This window comes from Sinocyclocheilus rhinocerous, unplaced genomic scaffold, assembly GCF_001515625.1.
Source record: "Sinocyclocheilus rhinocerous isolate Xijiao unplaced genomic scaffold, SAMN03320098_v1.1 scaffold742, whole genome shotgun sequence".
NCBI classification, from domain to species: domain Eukaryota; kingdom Metazoa; phylum Chordata; class Actinopteri; order Cypriniformes; family Cyprinidae; genus Sinocyclocheilus; species Sinocyclocheilus rhinocerous.
Window position 1 is genome coordinate 1,384,364 of NW_015641116.1, and position 15,094 is coordinate 1,399,457.

The following is a 15,094-nucleotide window of genomic DNA, read 5'->3' on the forward strand; positions in this document are numbered from 1 at the left end:
AAACATTAAAAGAGCAACATTTTGGGCTGGGGATTGAGAACTGGTTTCATTTTAGAATCGGTTCCAAATTTCCAAGAACCGGAATTCAATAAGACGTGCATTATGATTCCGCTTAACGATTCCTGCGTTCGCATTCTAATGTGATTTTATACCATTTAAGAACTTGCGCACTGTTTTGCGGCACGCGCACACATCTGAACCACGAGCACAGAGAACCACAGTTCTGGTGCGGGTTCCACTGCAGACAAGGTAGTTCCGGCCTGGACTTCTTTTTCACATCTTGCGACCAATATGCACAAAATTATGTCAGTATATCCTTGTGTAAACAGCCATTTTTGTCTTAAGTTGAACGCAAACAGATGAGAAAGAAAACGCATGTGTAACAGTAATTTAGATCCGTGTGCGTTCGGTGTTAAAGAGACAGCAGAATAATAAACCTGCTGCCTGTCATTAATGTTAATCCAAGAACAAAAGAAAATCATTCACTGATCTTGACTGTATACCTTTCGTACCTTTAATGAGGATTAATCTATATCTTATTTATGAAAAGAACTTTGATTTCATTTTCTGTACCTGAAATTTGTACAGTTGTATTTATGCTATTGCTATTGATTTGTTTGTTCCCATTTTATTACTGACTGTTTACTTGTCTTTAACAATTTAATATTTGAAATTTATATTAGTCAAGTAGTTTTTGCTGTGGTATTTTTGTTAAAAGCATAGGCAAAAGTTCCTTGTGTGCCCAAGTGTTCTATAGGCTGCTGATTTTTGCTCATGTTATTCAGCTGCAACAGAATGCTTTGTAAAAAGACACAGAACAAATGTTTGACATCTAAATGTTCACCTTCATTTTTTTTATACCTTATTGGAATCGAAACTAGGAATGGGATAAGCAGAATTGGAATTGATAATATTCAAACAATACCCAACCCTATAGAATAGTTAATCCAAAATTCTTTAGTTATTCAGTCTTATGTTGTCATTATAAATGTTTTTTCTTTGTGCAAGGCTAAACTTCTTTAAAACTATTAAAAATTGGTTTTAGTAATTGAAAAAGCCAAAATTAAAAACTTCACTTCAATGATTAGAAACAAGATGAAGTAGTAAAATTGGAAAAATAAAAGAAAAGGGAATAAAAGTGTCAAGTGTCCAAAAATAACTAAAACCTAAATTAAAATATAAAAACTAAGGCTAATTACAAATATTAATAAATGCTTTAATAGTGATTAAATAATACTAAAATAACACTGCTGCAAGGAATCTTCGGTCCTTCAGCATAGCTCTCAAATATGATTGATTTGTACAGATATTATTCATTGGATATTTGGTCATAAAACACAAAAAACCAATGCAATCTAATGATTGATGCCCAACTTGATATGATGCATCTAAAGGTGCCATATTTATATATATATATATATATATATATTTAAAAAAAAAACATATAAGTTTAAAACACCATGAGTGTGAGTAAATAAGAATTTTTGCTTTTAGAGCAGACTATCCCTGCGTCCCAATGTTCATACTATCCATCCTAAATAGTATGCGAGATTAGAATAAGTGTGTCCCAAAGCATAGTATGTTGAAAAGAATATGCCAAAATTCCCTGGATGGTCTACTATTTCAGGTAGACTTTTTAAGTGTGGATCCGTGTACACTCTAATGGCTAATATTGCCCACAATCCATTGCTCTTTTGGTGAAGGATTCGGTTCAGAACTACAAACACGAATAAAAAAAGCGATGTGCGCGACCAATGGTTAAGTAAAGAGGTTTAGATAAAGGGGTTTGAGCTACTAATAATCAACAATTAACCTGGTAAAAAATATATGATGCGATTTCTTTTTTCCCTTTTCTTTAGTGTGTTATGTAGCTGTTTGTGCATGTATACGATCTGCAGAGTTACAAAGCTCAAAGTCTCCCACAAAAGGATTTATTCTATCTAAAAGAGAAGGCTGATCCAGACCGGGCTAAAACACCTCATTCAAACACGCCCCCACATGTCTTATCTATTATATTTCATCTGCAACAACGTGAACTTTTATAAAAATCCGTTGGGCCATTAACTTCTAAATTAATCATTATGCAAAAAATATGAGCAGAGTTCTCCGCATAAAGACCCACGGCTGGCAGATCAAAGTGCTACTTCTTTTCTCTCCTATACGGTAGGAAGTTAAAAGAAATGTGGAGGATGTTAACTGTGACAAGATGATTGACAGGCCAGTTTACAGTGGCAGTGACATGTAACTATGCAACAGAGCAGCCCGTTGAAAACACAATTGTATGTCGTGATAGTACGTCCCAAAGTTTGCCTACTCTTCTACTACACACTCAAAAGTGTGTACTTTTTCTTCACCAAGAGTACATACTTTAAGGACGCAGTACAAGTAGGCACATTGGGACACAGCATTTTTAAATTTGTATACCAACCTGGTGGACAGACCATCTGTGCAGGTTTCATGGGCTGTGCCGACACAATGGCAGGATCTAGAGGCGGTCCCTCAAACTCCAGCATGGAGTCCTGTGTTACATTTCACACACACAAGTTAGAAAAGGCCACTGCTACCCTTGAAGCGTGATGAATAACAAATTCCGCAGTTTACCTGCATGAAGTTGAAGGTACCCTGCATTTGAGCCATGAGATCTTGGACTGCCTGCTTTCGGACCACGGAATCTGCTGCAGGGGGAGGGAGGACGGCGTTCAGTGTGTGCGGTTCTGAGCTGACCAGAGCTGGGCTCATGGCTGCAGGTGGCTGCTGTGGTTGCTGGAGGGCACTAACTGCCTGAAAAGCAAAAATCACAGTGTAAACACCATTTGGCCAGAAGTTGCTAACAATTCTGGTGTTTTCTTTGGCAAATGAGGTCTATTAGGTATACCTGAGAACTTGTGTTCCACTCTGCTCCTTGCTCTTTGTCACTGCTGCTGTAGGTGGCTTCTGGAATGAATTGTCTGTTTACAAACTATAAGGAAAAAGAAGAGCAGGGCATTAAAAACATGTTATGACTACAGTTGTCTAGTTTGTCAAATGTTTTCTTGCCTTCCAAAAAAAAAAAAACAGGATTTACATAAAGCATGTACATAAAACACGGCTTTTCACACTATGCTTAACCCTGGGTCATCATCGGCCTAAACCCCATTTTTAACCCCAGGTAGAGGAATGTTTCACACTTGTAACTTAAAAGCAGGTTAGCACTATGGTTATGAAACCCTGCTCGCAAGCAGCATTAACATTGCTTTTGCCAAACTTGTGTTATAATGTTTCAGCTAGATGCTTAGCAATACACTGGCGTTCTCAGCTCTGTCAAAATGAAAGTCCCATGCACTCACTGTTCGATGAATCGGCCAAACAGAAAAACTCATGGCGATGAAAAATGCAGTGTAAAAAATGAAGCAAGATAACCCAGGATTCCGTTCACCTGTGGCCTGTTGCATGAAGCTAGCTGAACAAACTCTGAGTTTCAGAGTTGACAAAACCAAACAAATCCAACCTGGTTTAGATCAAGTTCAGCTGGCTCACAAAGCTAGATATAAACATTCTCTGTCAATTCAGAGTTTGATCCAGAGTTTGTGATTAACCTGAAAGTGTGACACATGCAGCAAACAGCCAATCACACAAAAGAGAAAGCATCGGTTTGATACACTTCTCGCATGAGTATGCCCAATTAACTTCTCTGCTGAATATTAAGAGGTGTTGTTATTAAAAATATAATGAATTTAAATGCATTTACAAGGTAGGAATAAGCACTGCTGCTGCAGCAAAAGTTTGAGAAGGCAGCAGAAATAAAATATTTTATTATGCAAATAAATCAACATAATTTAATAATTTATTTCGTTTCTAAATAAAAGTAATTTTAAAAGCTTTATATATTAAAACTTTTATGTATATATTTAAATTCATTTAAATGGAAAGATTAAATGCCAGTTCATATAATAATTATTTGAATATTTTATATGAATTATAAATAATTATAATTCATATAATATGAATCTAATAAATATTTAGCAGCAAAAGACGGGCAATTCTGTCTCTAAGATTCTATCACTGTAAACTGCTTTAATGTGGAGCAACAGATATGGGGGAGTGGCTTTATTGCATCAGATATATGTCACTTTGCTCACAGCTGATTGGTCCAGTTTGGGTTTGCAATCGCTAACCCAGAATAAAACCTGCTCCGGAGCAGGGTAGCCATGTAGTGCAAGTTACCATGGCAGCGAAACCTGCTCAAAACCAACCTACCTTCTTGAGACGTTAACTCAGAGTTTGCTCAAACTAAACATGAACTTACCTGGGTAAAAACCAAAACCAGCTTTGTGCAACAGACCTCTGGGTTTTAGAATGACCCAGGATTAACTATTTCAAGGGCGAAAAGCCCTAAACTGTGTTAATATCAATTCACACCTCTGTTGCTTCATCCTCAATAGTTTCTGTGTATTCTTGAGCGGTTCCCTCTGTGAAAAGACAAGAACATCGATGTAAGCTGTCAGTTGCTTGAGAAAGCATTTCTCTGCTCTGAAATTTGATGGCTTTGTTTTTACCTGGCTCAGCGGGGCGTTCCTCGCTCTCTGAAGACTCCGCTGCTGCTGCGGCCCCCGTCTCCTCTTCACACACTCCATTCTGATGTGTTTGAGCACGATCAAAGTACCCACTTAGCAGCATCTTGTCCAAGCTTTCCTTAAGGGCTTTGTCTGTTCAAGACACAAAAAACAGGTTAATGCAAGGGCTCAAAGTTTAGCGAGGCCGTGTTAGTCTGCTGGAAGATGTTAACTACATCATTTGGACTCGTTCAATTCTTTACTGAAGGTAACTTTGATTTAGCCCACAAAAACTGCAACAACATCAGCAAACAAAGTCTCATAGGCTGAATTTACAAAAAAATTGATACTATCATGACTCCCACCCGCTCTGTAGGAATACGCAGGCAGGCCATGTCCATCATTAAAACCTCCAGCAGAGAGGCTTTGTGCAGACCACTGGCTGCCTGCCCAGTAGGGCTGTGCGATTAATCGAAATCGCAATTTGAGACGTTGCGACTTGCTAATCGCAAAGCCTGCGATGTGGACGCGACATTACTCTGTTCCAGAGCATATGCATGACCGCCAGCCTCGAGTTGCAGTCTTACTTGCCCTGGGCAAGAGTGAGCGCACCTCCGTTCTCCCCAATCAGCACTGCTCTAGCCAACTGCGTAAACCCCAGCTGCTGACGTGGGTCACAAGTCAGCATTGCTGACCCTCATAGGGCCGAGACAGAGCACAGCTTTCAAAATCCATTGCAAGTGCCACCATTCATACGGAGGCCAAGAGAGGGATGGCCCCATTGGTATTCAGACTCACTGGAGAACAAATATTGATTTGATTATTCAGTTGGCATTGCTCAAAACTATTCTGACAATTGCAAATGCAACTTAAAAAAAACAAATCGAACAAAAATGATGACAAGCAGTGCGAGTTACAAACAAAAGACTCTTACGAACTGGTTCTTTTTCATTCTTTTTAACTTTCATGAAACAACCTCAAACTCACTCTTGCGTTACCAAGAATCAGATTCACTTAAGCTATGAATAGTTCAAGAGACTGAGTTCACAACCGAATCCCTCACAGAATCGTGAAACATTTTTGGTTTATGTTCGAAATTAAGCAGAGACCTTTAATTTCATGCAAGGTCTCACAATCCTAAAATGTACATCACTCAAGTGACAGTGTTCAAAAAAAAAAATACACCTTCAGATGCGCATTAAATATCGCATGCGATTTATCGTGCAGCCCTATTCAGAATAGAGCTTTGTTAAATAATAATGGTATTCTATAATAAATAAATGGTACTTTTTTTAAAATCCACACATAAAAAAAAGACTATTTATTTGTATTTATTCATTCCTATATGTATTAGTAAACCATTACAGTTTAAAAAGTAAACATTTTGGGTCCAATATTAAGACTAAATTGACTGTAAAATCCAGAAAAAACATTACTTACATGTGGTTCCAGCCACAGCTTTATCCCTTCCTTCCAAAAGCTCCCACAAATGCACAGATGCTTCCTCAAACTGCTCAGCCAACCTGGAATCAAAAGTCATTCTGAAATATTCAAACAAACCAAATCTACTAACAAAAATTAACTGAATGGCAGAAATGAACTGTCCTCACCTTACACTAGAGTCCCGCTCAGGCCCAATTAGCTTGTAGAACTCGTCCAGGCCCGTGAGCTCTGACTCTGTGAGTACAGGGGCGTCCCCACTGGACTGAGTCAGGTCCTGCCTCACGCTTTCCTCCCCCAGCTGCTCCAGCAAATACTGCACCTCCAGCAGTGCCTTCAGTCGCTTGCGCTCCACCTCCTCCCTCTTCAGCTGCTCCCGTCGTGTTGCCTTTTTCACTGTTTTCTGGATCTACAAGAAAACAATCAAAATATTTGAATATAAACTGGGCGAAACAAATTGACAAGGTGCTGTCCCACAGCATTTTCGCTTTGTGAGGACAGAAATATTGCACTGCATCAACGGTTTTAGGCTAGATAGTAGGAGTAAAAGTTAGGGATGCATCGATCCGATACTCAGGATCGGTATCGGCTCCGATACTGGCATTTTCTGCCGGATCGGGTATCGGTCAGACGAACCAATCCAAATCCGATATTGTGCTTTAACTATTCTGTGTTATTGTTAAGCCCCACGAAAGCACAAACACATTATAAAGCACCATAAAGTCAAAGTCCAAGTGTTCTGAAGCTGTTCCATAGTTCAGTGTGAGGTACAGACGAATATTTAAGTCATTAAATTCAAGTTCACAAACTCTTCTCTGTGCTGCGGCTGTCTGCCATCCTCCATTCAGTATTCAAACTGCGTGTCACGTTTGGATACGACAGTCAAGAGAGACGATGAAACTCCTTATTATATAATACTTTTGCGCAATGAAAGTTTATTTATAGCGTTTCTTGTTCTGTCCTATAAGGCTATTAATAATCTAATGTATAGCACAGTAATGGAGGCAGCAACATATGATAGATAGGACTCCTCTATCTATCATATGTTGCTGCCTTCATTACTGTGCTATACATTTAAAAGAAATGTCTTTTAATTTTATAGTTTATATTTATATATAAATACATTTACTTGTTTTCATTAATGTATTTTACAACAATACAAGCAATGTGTAACATTTTACCAGATTTAGTCCTACACTTATTCACTTTTATTTGTTCCCCACTAAATAATGTTATTTCACTAAATGTTTAGATTTTATACAATTGTGCACTCATGATTTTTCTAGAATAAATTTGCTTCTAAATTATCCACTAACCTAGTTTATAATAGTATTTTTTGTCATAGATTATTATATATTTTTTTCATTTATTATTTTTCATTAAAATGAAGTTGTCTATATTTAGTAGATTGTGTTTAACACACAAAAGAGTGACGATCAGGTCAACACAGAAGTATAGAAATTCTACACTGATAAAAAAAAACTGCGCTGGTATCGGATCGGAATTGGCTGATACTCAGAATTTTCTGGATCGGATCAGATCTGAAAAAATGGTATCGTTGCATCCCTAGTAAAAGTGAATGTAGATGCTGAGATGAAACTGAGGCTGGGCGCCAAGTACAAAACAGGGTCATGTCAGATAAACTTCAATAACAAACACACATACCTCCACATTTAAAGCCAGGAAGCTCTTCTGCAACTCATGGGCAAAGTCCAAGTTGTGAGCCACCTCCGGAGCTTTAGATAAAGCCTCCTACACATATGAAACAAGAAAGCATATGTATTTATTACAAAAAGGAACAGCTGCTGATATGTGTGAGCATAGAGGGCTAGAATTGAACAGAATATAGTGCACATACCAGCTGATCCTGGTTGAGACATTCTCCTTTGTTCTTCCTTGTCTGGTAATCATCCAGCTTGCTCTTAACAGAGAGTTTGCTCATATTAATGGTGATGAGTGGAATGCAGATTAAAATGTAAATTCCACATAACTGATCAGATGCAAGTATCTTCATGTCAAGCTGACACAATTTAAGCCATTTATACTACTGAGCAGTCTGTTTTCACACTATATTACAGGTTGAGGCTCATAGTAAACTAATAAACACCAGTCATGTACTATTTTTTATAAGCATTCATTAAACTTTACTAGACTAAAATTACAGAAACCCAATGCTTTAAGAATACAGTCTTAAAGTACAAAACAAAAAAATTAAATTCACGTTCTAATTTTAAAAGCATTACTGACATGTACTCTATGATGCTATAACATCAGCTAAAAAGTATTAAGAAAAAAAATTGATGATGGTAGATTTCCAAGTGAAATAGGATAATCAATGTTGAGAAAAAATGGATGAGATGGGAATTAAATTATCTTATCTAAATGGGCCATTTCATACTACAAATGGAGCCAGTTATTGCAGTTGATTGTGGTGATCAACTGACCTACAATAAACACTTTTATAAAGGAATCTCAATAGACACAATGGATGCTCAATGTTCATTAAATCAATCATTATTTGCTTTTATTGCCAAAATATTTTATGATAATCTGTATTATATTACTGGATCAAGTACTGGCAAGATTTTTAGTGAAGCTTTTGATGAAATATATATAAAAAAAGCTTTTCTTTAGAATTACATGCACTGATAAACTGTGCACAATAATCCCAGGACTGGTGTATTACCTAAGTAAATAGGGTCAAGCCTGATTTCACGTTAACAATGAGTTACCTTTTTCTTTTCCATGTTGCGAACCTTCTTGTCAATTACACCAAGTACTTGCTTGAGGGCTTCAGATGGCGCAAAGGCCAAATCCGGACTGGAGGAGTGAACAGCATTGTCGCCAGTGGTCACTGATGGCATCTGTATAGATAAAGTCAAAAAAATTGTGTTATCATTTTGCTCAGATGACAAAGAAATTCAGATTTGTCATATAATTACCTACAATAATGCATATGCATGAAAATCAATCATATTTAATCCAAAGATGTTCATGATATACTAACTACACAGGTCAAAAAGAACCAGAATTACCTCTTGTAAAACTCAAACCTAAACCTGCTTTTACGGTCCAGAGAGCAAACAAAGGTCTATCAGTTATCCCAGCTGAAGACTCAAAAAACCCATCTGTCTGGGATGAACCTCAATTTTCTCAATACATCAATTCTGACACAAACTAACTGACACTCATGCACAATAGATCAGAAAGAGAACGACATCTTTGCAGCATATTAAGTGTAAAGCGGCGTAACATTAAAAAGATTTTAAGTCTAGCAGACTCAAATCTGTCTTCTTGGCCGGATGGTCAGACTGCTGGGCAGCAGCACATCCCTGGAGCTCTATTAACTGCACGTATGAACACACAAAGGACTGAGCGATCGGCCATCACATAGCACACAGACGTAAACATATAAACACGAAAGTGTTGTTAGAGAATCATACTTTAATCGCGTGCTATTAGATTCTTTAAGTTAGCGGACTGTGAGCGTTAGCCGCTAGCTCGAGCTGGTCATCGCTTTCATGGATGCAGAACATTGACAATTCTTATGATGGTAGCGTCTTACCTTTACTTTCAATGTTTTGAAAGATATATTTGTATGATGCAGTTGGATTTCAGTGTTTTAGGTGTTATTTTCTGTAAGTACAACAGACGCTCTCCGTCAACTCCAGCAGCTCCGCGAGTTTCGTCTTAACAATGCAGAAGCGCTGAAGGACCCTTATAGCTGTCTGTGTTTGTGCCTGAACTCATCTCCAAAAGCAAATAGATTTATAAATAAGTTGACTCTTTTGTTAAAATATTATATATATACTTTGTCAGATATTTATCTCCCCAACTGCATGCCGAGCCTGTCCCACTGACGAACAGTTCGTGGTTGTATACATTTTAAAATAAATACTCCGTCATAAATATTACATATTTACATTACATATTATTACATATACATATCTGTAGAATAATTTACAGAACATGAACACAAAACGAATCTCTCTCTCTCACTCTCTCACACACACACACACGTTTTTCTACACTGTTTTCCCCGTAGACTGTAGGGTTTCCCCCCGTTTTTTTCCCGTTTTTCCCGTTCGCAAGTTTAGAAGCGTTTTCTTTCAGTCATTTGTTCACACTGTTGAAGCAAGCAATTGGTCAAAACTAAAGTATGGAAACGAATGGAAATTAAATTCACGCCAACCCACTAAAGGGATACATATATGTAGAATAATTTACAGAACATGAACACAAAACGAATCTCTCTCTCTCACTCTCTCACACACACACACGTTTTTCTACACTGTTTTCCCCGTAGACTGTAGGGTTTCCCCCCGTTTTTTTCCCGTTTTTCCCGTTCGCAAGTTTAGAAGCGTTTTCTTTCAGTCATTTGTTCACACTGTTGAAGCATTTAATTGGTCAAAACTAAAGTATGGAAACGAATGGAAATTAAATTCACGCCAACCCACTAAAGGGTGTAGAATCACAATCAGTCGTAATTTATATTGAAAAATGCAAATTATTAGTGTAAAATTTTATAATTAATGTATAAAAAATATTTCACCTCAAAAGTTTTGCCTTGCTGCAAAAACGAGCTGTGTTATAATTTTCCTCCACTAGAGGCCAGACATAGACTGGAGCTGTGCAGTGATCCAGGCAAAAGCTTTGTGAACATTTCACATTGATGGTTACAAGCTTCAGTGACAAATAACCAATTTGGTGTGTAAGTCATAGTGAAACAGGGTGTACACTCTCACTTTCCACCAAGGCAATCTTCGTCACATACACTAATATTAAATATATATATATTATTATTATTATTATTTTAATGTCTAAGGATAACACAAAATATGTATTATTATGATATCAGTGTTCACAGATGATATAGTTCAGTGGCTTGAAATATTAGATATCGTCTATGAAAATGTCTTGATTTATGTGCAGAGATACTCTCTTTCCTGATTCGGTATGTCTGATGGCCACAAGCTTAAGTCGCCCCACCATTTAGTGTGCAATATTCTCGCCGCAAAGTGGAGTGGTAAGAGAACCCTTTCGTCTGAAGAATAAGGAATTTATTTGCACTGACAGGAAAGGGGACTTTTTTTGAGCCTGTAAAAAAATGACAACCTAGAGTGATGTAGCCACCCACAAACACGCAAGGCTGCACACATGCATGTGTCTCACATGTATGGCCTCCTAAAATTAATCTTTTATGTGGATGTCTGTGTTCTCAGAATACTCATCTCTGCTTTATCAGTCAAAATCCCTGATCAGCCCCAAGATTTGCACAGCTACGTCAGGCTACTCTTGTGTCTTGCCCAATATCTCGGTCTGGCACAATCAAGATTAATGATGTTTTATTGAAAAGCTGGTAAGCTTCTTTCTGTGCCCCACATGTCCTCCAAAAACTACCCAAAAGAGACTGTTTCTGCATCTTTTCCATAAGAGTGCTTGTATAAAAATTACTGATGGGTCTCTAGTAGTGATATCACTCACAGATATCGTCTTTGGTGAAGCATGAATTGACACTGTGAGAGAACTATACTGTCCTATCAATGTAATGTCTATAATGCTAAATAGATCACTCTCTATAGAGCTCAAAGCTCAAGACGATCCCATCAGGGGATTTGAACAGCTCTGTGTCTCTTCCACGATTCAGTAATTTATGTTTTTGTTATTCTTCAATATGGTCTGGTTTTGGCTCACTACTTACGGTCTATTTGTGGGATTTACTGTCGTTGTTGACATCAACACATTATTTATGGTACGAACATACACATCAAATTTGTAGACAAACGTGTTTTAGCACATTGCAGCAAGGCATATATTTTTTGTGATTTAGGAAAAGTTTGTGTGAGTGGTGAAGAAAAAGTCTTTAACAGGGATTACATAAGCATTAACATTAGTAAGGCCCAGACAATATATAACCAAAACGTTATCTAAAAACTATATTTTATATCGCATTTTCACATCATTTTAATATTTTTTGGTGATAACATAAACACCTGACAGAGGTGTTCAGCTTTTTTTCCCAGGGAGTCCATGGTGGATAGAGAGACATAAATAATTTAAAAGAATACATTTTTGCATTATTATATTGATATACTACCATTCAAAATGCACCAAATTAGTGTATTAGAATGATTTCTGAAGGATCATGTGACACTGGAAAAATCAGCTTCACAAGCCTAAATATTTAGCAGAATTTTAGTTTCTTAACTTCAGTTTTAATTGCAGACAAGTTTATATTGTATTTTTCACAGACACTGGTTTAAGATCAAACAGTAATTGGTGGACCACAGTGATAACAGACTGGCATTGTGGTCCATAGACACAAAACAACCAAGGATAAACTTCATTAGCCCTCCTTCTTTCACTCTGTTATCTCATTTTCACTAATACTAGCCGACGGGAGAGATATGCAGACTGGAAGACTGAAGAGGAGGATAATTGCATCCATGGTTGCTGTCGCCTCCATGTTATTTCATTTGCGTGTGAGGTCCCAGAGAGCATTTAAATCTGTCGTAGTAAGGAGTGGGAGAGATGGCAGCAAAAGACACAAACAAATGGTAAGCGTTTGGATTGTGAAAGGATCCCAACCACATAAAAGAGCTCGATTACTGGCCGCTCTGCACAGTTGATGAGCCCAGAAAAAAAGTACAGTGAAAGCTGGGGTGAGTCGTTGAGGCCACTCCTAGCAAGCGTCTTGCAAGGCTTGATGATGGCCCACAAATCTCCAGGCAGCATAGTGATATATGGAGCTACAAACAGGCTGAATCTGAACCTGAACCAGGAGCAGCGTCCCAGACGCAGAGAGTTATGATGGCAATCAGCACTGTGTCCAAAAATGTTTGCTTCATGCTTCACATGGGAGAAGAGAGACAGAGATAAAAACGTTTTATACGAGCTTCCAGTATGGTATACTCCCATAGTAAACTGTGGTATAGCAATCCCTTTCTGTCATATACTATAATATAGTTTATTCTATATATTTTAACGATAGTGAACATAAAATGTTGTATATTGTATTAAAACATAACTTCTTAGTGATGAGTTCCAGAAGCTTTAAATACCTTTATCGTGAAGTTGGATTTTATTAATATTTCTGTGTTTTGCTGTTTAATGCTTCCTTTAGATATAATTTTGTGCTTAATTTTCTCACAATTTCCATACACCGAACTCCACCCCGAAACTGCAGTGGCTACTGAGGTTGAATGTGGAAGCAAGCATGTATAGTCCATACACAGACTGACAACCTGTCAATTCAAGGATTGAAACTAACTGTTATATCATTATAGATGAACCCAACAAATTCTTAACCAATAACCTGACATCTGAATAAAAAAATTAAAGAGATTCAGCTACTAATATTATTATAATGATATGATCACTCTCTCGTTTTTTGCCCCACTCAGACAACACTCTGTGAACACTGGCTGTCATTTAGGCAAAAGTTCAGTGGCCTGAGCTTCAGGAGATCCATTCCTTTTCACACCTCCACAGAGCTGTGACTGTCTGAGGAAGAGGAGGGAGTTGACGCTCTTCTCTTCAGATATGGGCTGCTGAGTAATGGCCATACATCCTTCAGCACTCCTCTGCCTGCACATTCTGCCTGTATTAAAGACATGCAGTGGATTTATTGGTTGAAAAACCACAGGGGCCCCACAAACACTTCAGCTGAAGCCTTGCTCCCGCTGCACTGCAGACCAGCACAGGAATTCACCAGATGCCCCTCTGATTCTGCTCTCTCTTCTTCATCCGTTCTCTCTCAGTGTCCAGCCATGTCTCACTCTCCTTTTCCATCTTCCCTCTTAGTCTGTCCACTTCACCCCCATTGACCTGCCATCCATCTGGGCCTGTCTCCATATCTGTGTGCATCACTGGCAGCATAGCTCGACTGGTTTTGACTACACATCTATATTCTCATGGGTTATCTAGTTTTTATTATTTTTATTATGTTTATCTGTTTCTGTTGTTTAATCTGCTGTGGCTTGTTCTTTCCTCATAATCCACAAATTCACGCTACATGTTCTGTTACCTCTAGAAGACCTCAAGAAATGCTAGTGACACACTGTTCTTTGAAACATAAAAACATCCAGTAGTCTTTAGTTGTATCACAGTCAAGGACTACAATATCAGAATTTGAACCCAAAACTAACCAACATTTTTCTTTTTGAATCAAATCAGCATATTAGAATGATTTGTGAAGGATCATGTGACACTGACAGAAACAGAAACAGAAATCAACTCTTTTAAATTATAACAATATTTCACAATATTACTGTTTTTACAGTAATAAATGCACTCTTGGTGAACATAAAGAGACATTGTACTGCTTCCAAACTTTTAAAAGTAGCGTATGAGTTTTTCATTCATACCTTTTACAAATCGGTGTCATAACAATAGCCAATCCAAACTCTTCAGAGTTCTACAGAGGTCTATGAGTCTGTGTGTGAATGTCTGTGTGTGTCCAGATGTCACTGCATCCAGCTGTGGGGGTCATGACCACTCATAATTACCATGAACATTCATCAGGATGCATATCCATCCATACACAGATGGAAACAAGCTCATGGTCAGCTACCTTTTTTTGTTAATGTTGCACTTTTTGGCTCTTTATTTACTCACCCTTTCTCTTTCTGTGTGAGGATGTTTACTCATATGGGAGAGAGGATCTGTATTTGGTGCCAAGATTGAAATCAAAGAGAGAAATATTATTTTCCCCAGGAGGGACCAGAAAGAGAGACAGAATGGCAAAGAGAGAGAGAGAGAGAGAGAGAGAGAGAGAGAGAGAGGAAGAAAGAAGGCACTAGCTGGAGTTCTGACTAGACGTCTGCTCGCCAGCTGCAATGAATGCAGATCTGCTCTTCAACACTTCTCAGAGGTCTTCCAACACCTCAACAATCTGGTCAGCTCTCTTCCCCTGGTGGCCCTGTTTGTCACCAAACTGCACGGTTTAAATAAGCCATTTTCCGTTAGCTATTTAATGAAAGGTCTTTGCTTGCAGCCATGATTCACAACATGTGTCATGTAAACTTCAATGACACTTTATTTGTAGTGCACACATGGTGAGATAACAGCCTGGGAAAGGATAAAACATAAAACAAAGGCATTTCACTCTGAATAGAAGCACC

At 38.0% G+C, this 15,094-nt stretch overlaps 1 protein-coding gene across 2 annotated transcripts in view; it reads right to left on the reverse strand.

Moving 5' to 3' along the window:
* Positions 1-9,697, reverse strand: part of LOC107754689 (caprin-1-like) — a 14,068-nt gene extending 4,371 nt beyond the window's left edge. The window contains exons 1-11 of one of the 2 annotated variants that reach the window (XM_016571245.1): positions 9,538-9,697; positions 8,705-8,836; positions 7,831-7,893; positions 7,638-7,724; positions 6,143-6,381; positions 5,973-6,055; positions 4,536-4,685; positions 4,399-4,448; positions 2,876-2,959; positions 2,602-2,781; positions 2,429-2,519 (exon numbers count right to left, since the gene is read on the reverse strand). In XM_016571245.1, coding sequence (XP_016426731.1) covers positions 2,429-2,519; positions 2,602-2,781; positions 2,876-2,959; positions 4,399-4,448; positions 4,536-4,685; positions 5,973-6,055; positions 6,143-6,381; positions 7,638-7,724; positions 7,831-7,893; positions 8,705-8,836 — 1,159 coding nt within the window. In that variant the 5' untranslated portion in view covers positions 9,538-9,697. The remainder of the gene's footprint in view (positions 1-2,428; positions 2,520-2,601; positions 2,782-2,875; positions 2,960-4,398; positions 4,449-4,535; positions 4,686-5,972; positions 6,056-6,142; positions 6,382-7,637; positions 7,725-7,830; positions 7,894-8,704; positions 8,837-9,537) is intronic. The other variant, XM_016571244.1, reaches the window with a different exon arrangement.
* Positions 9,698-15,094: the final 5,397 nt, after the last annotated feature.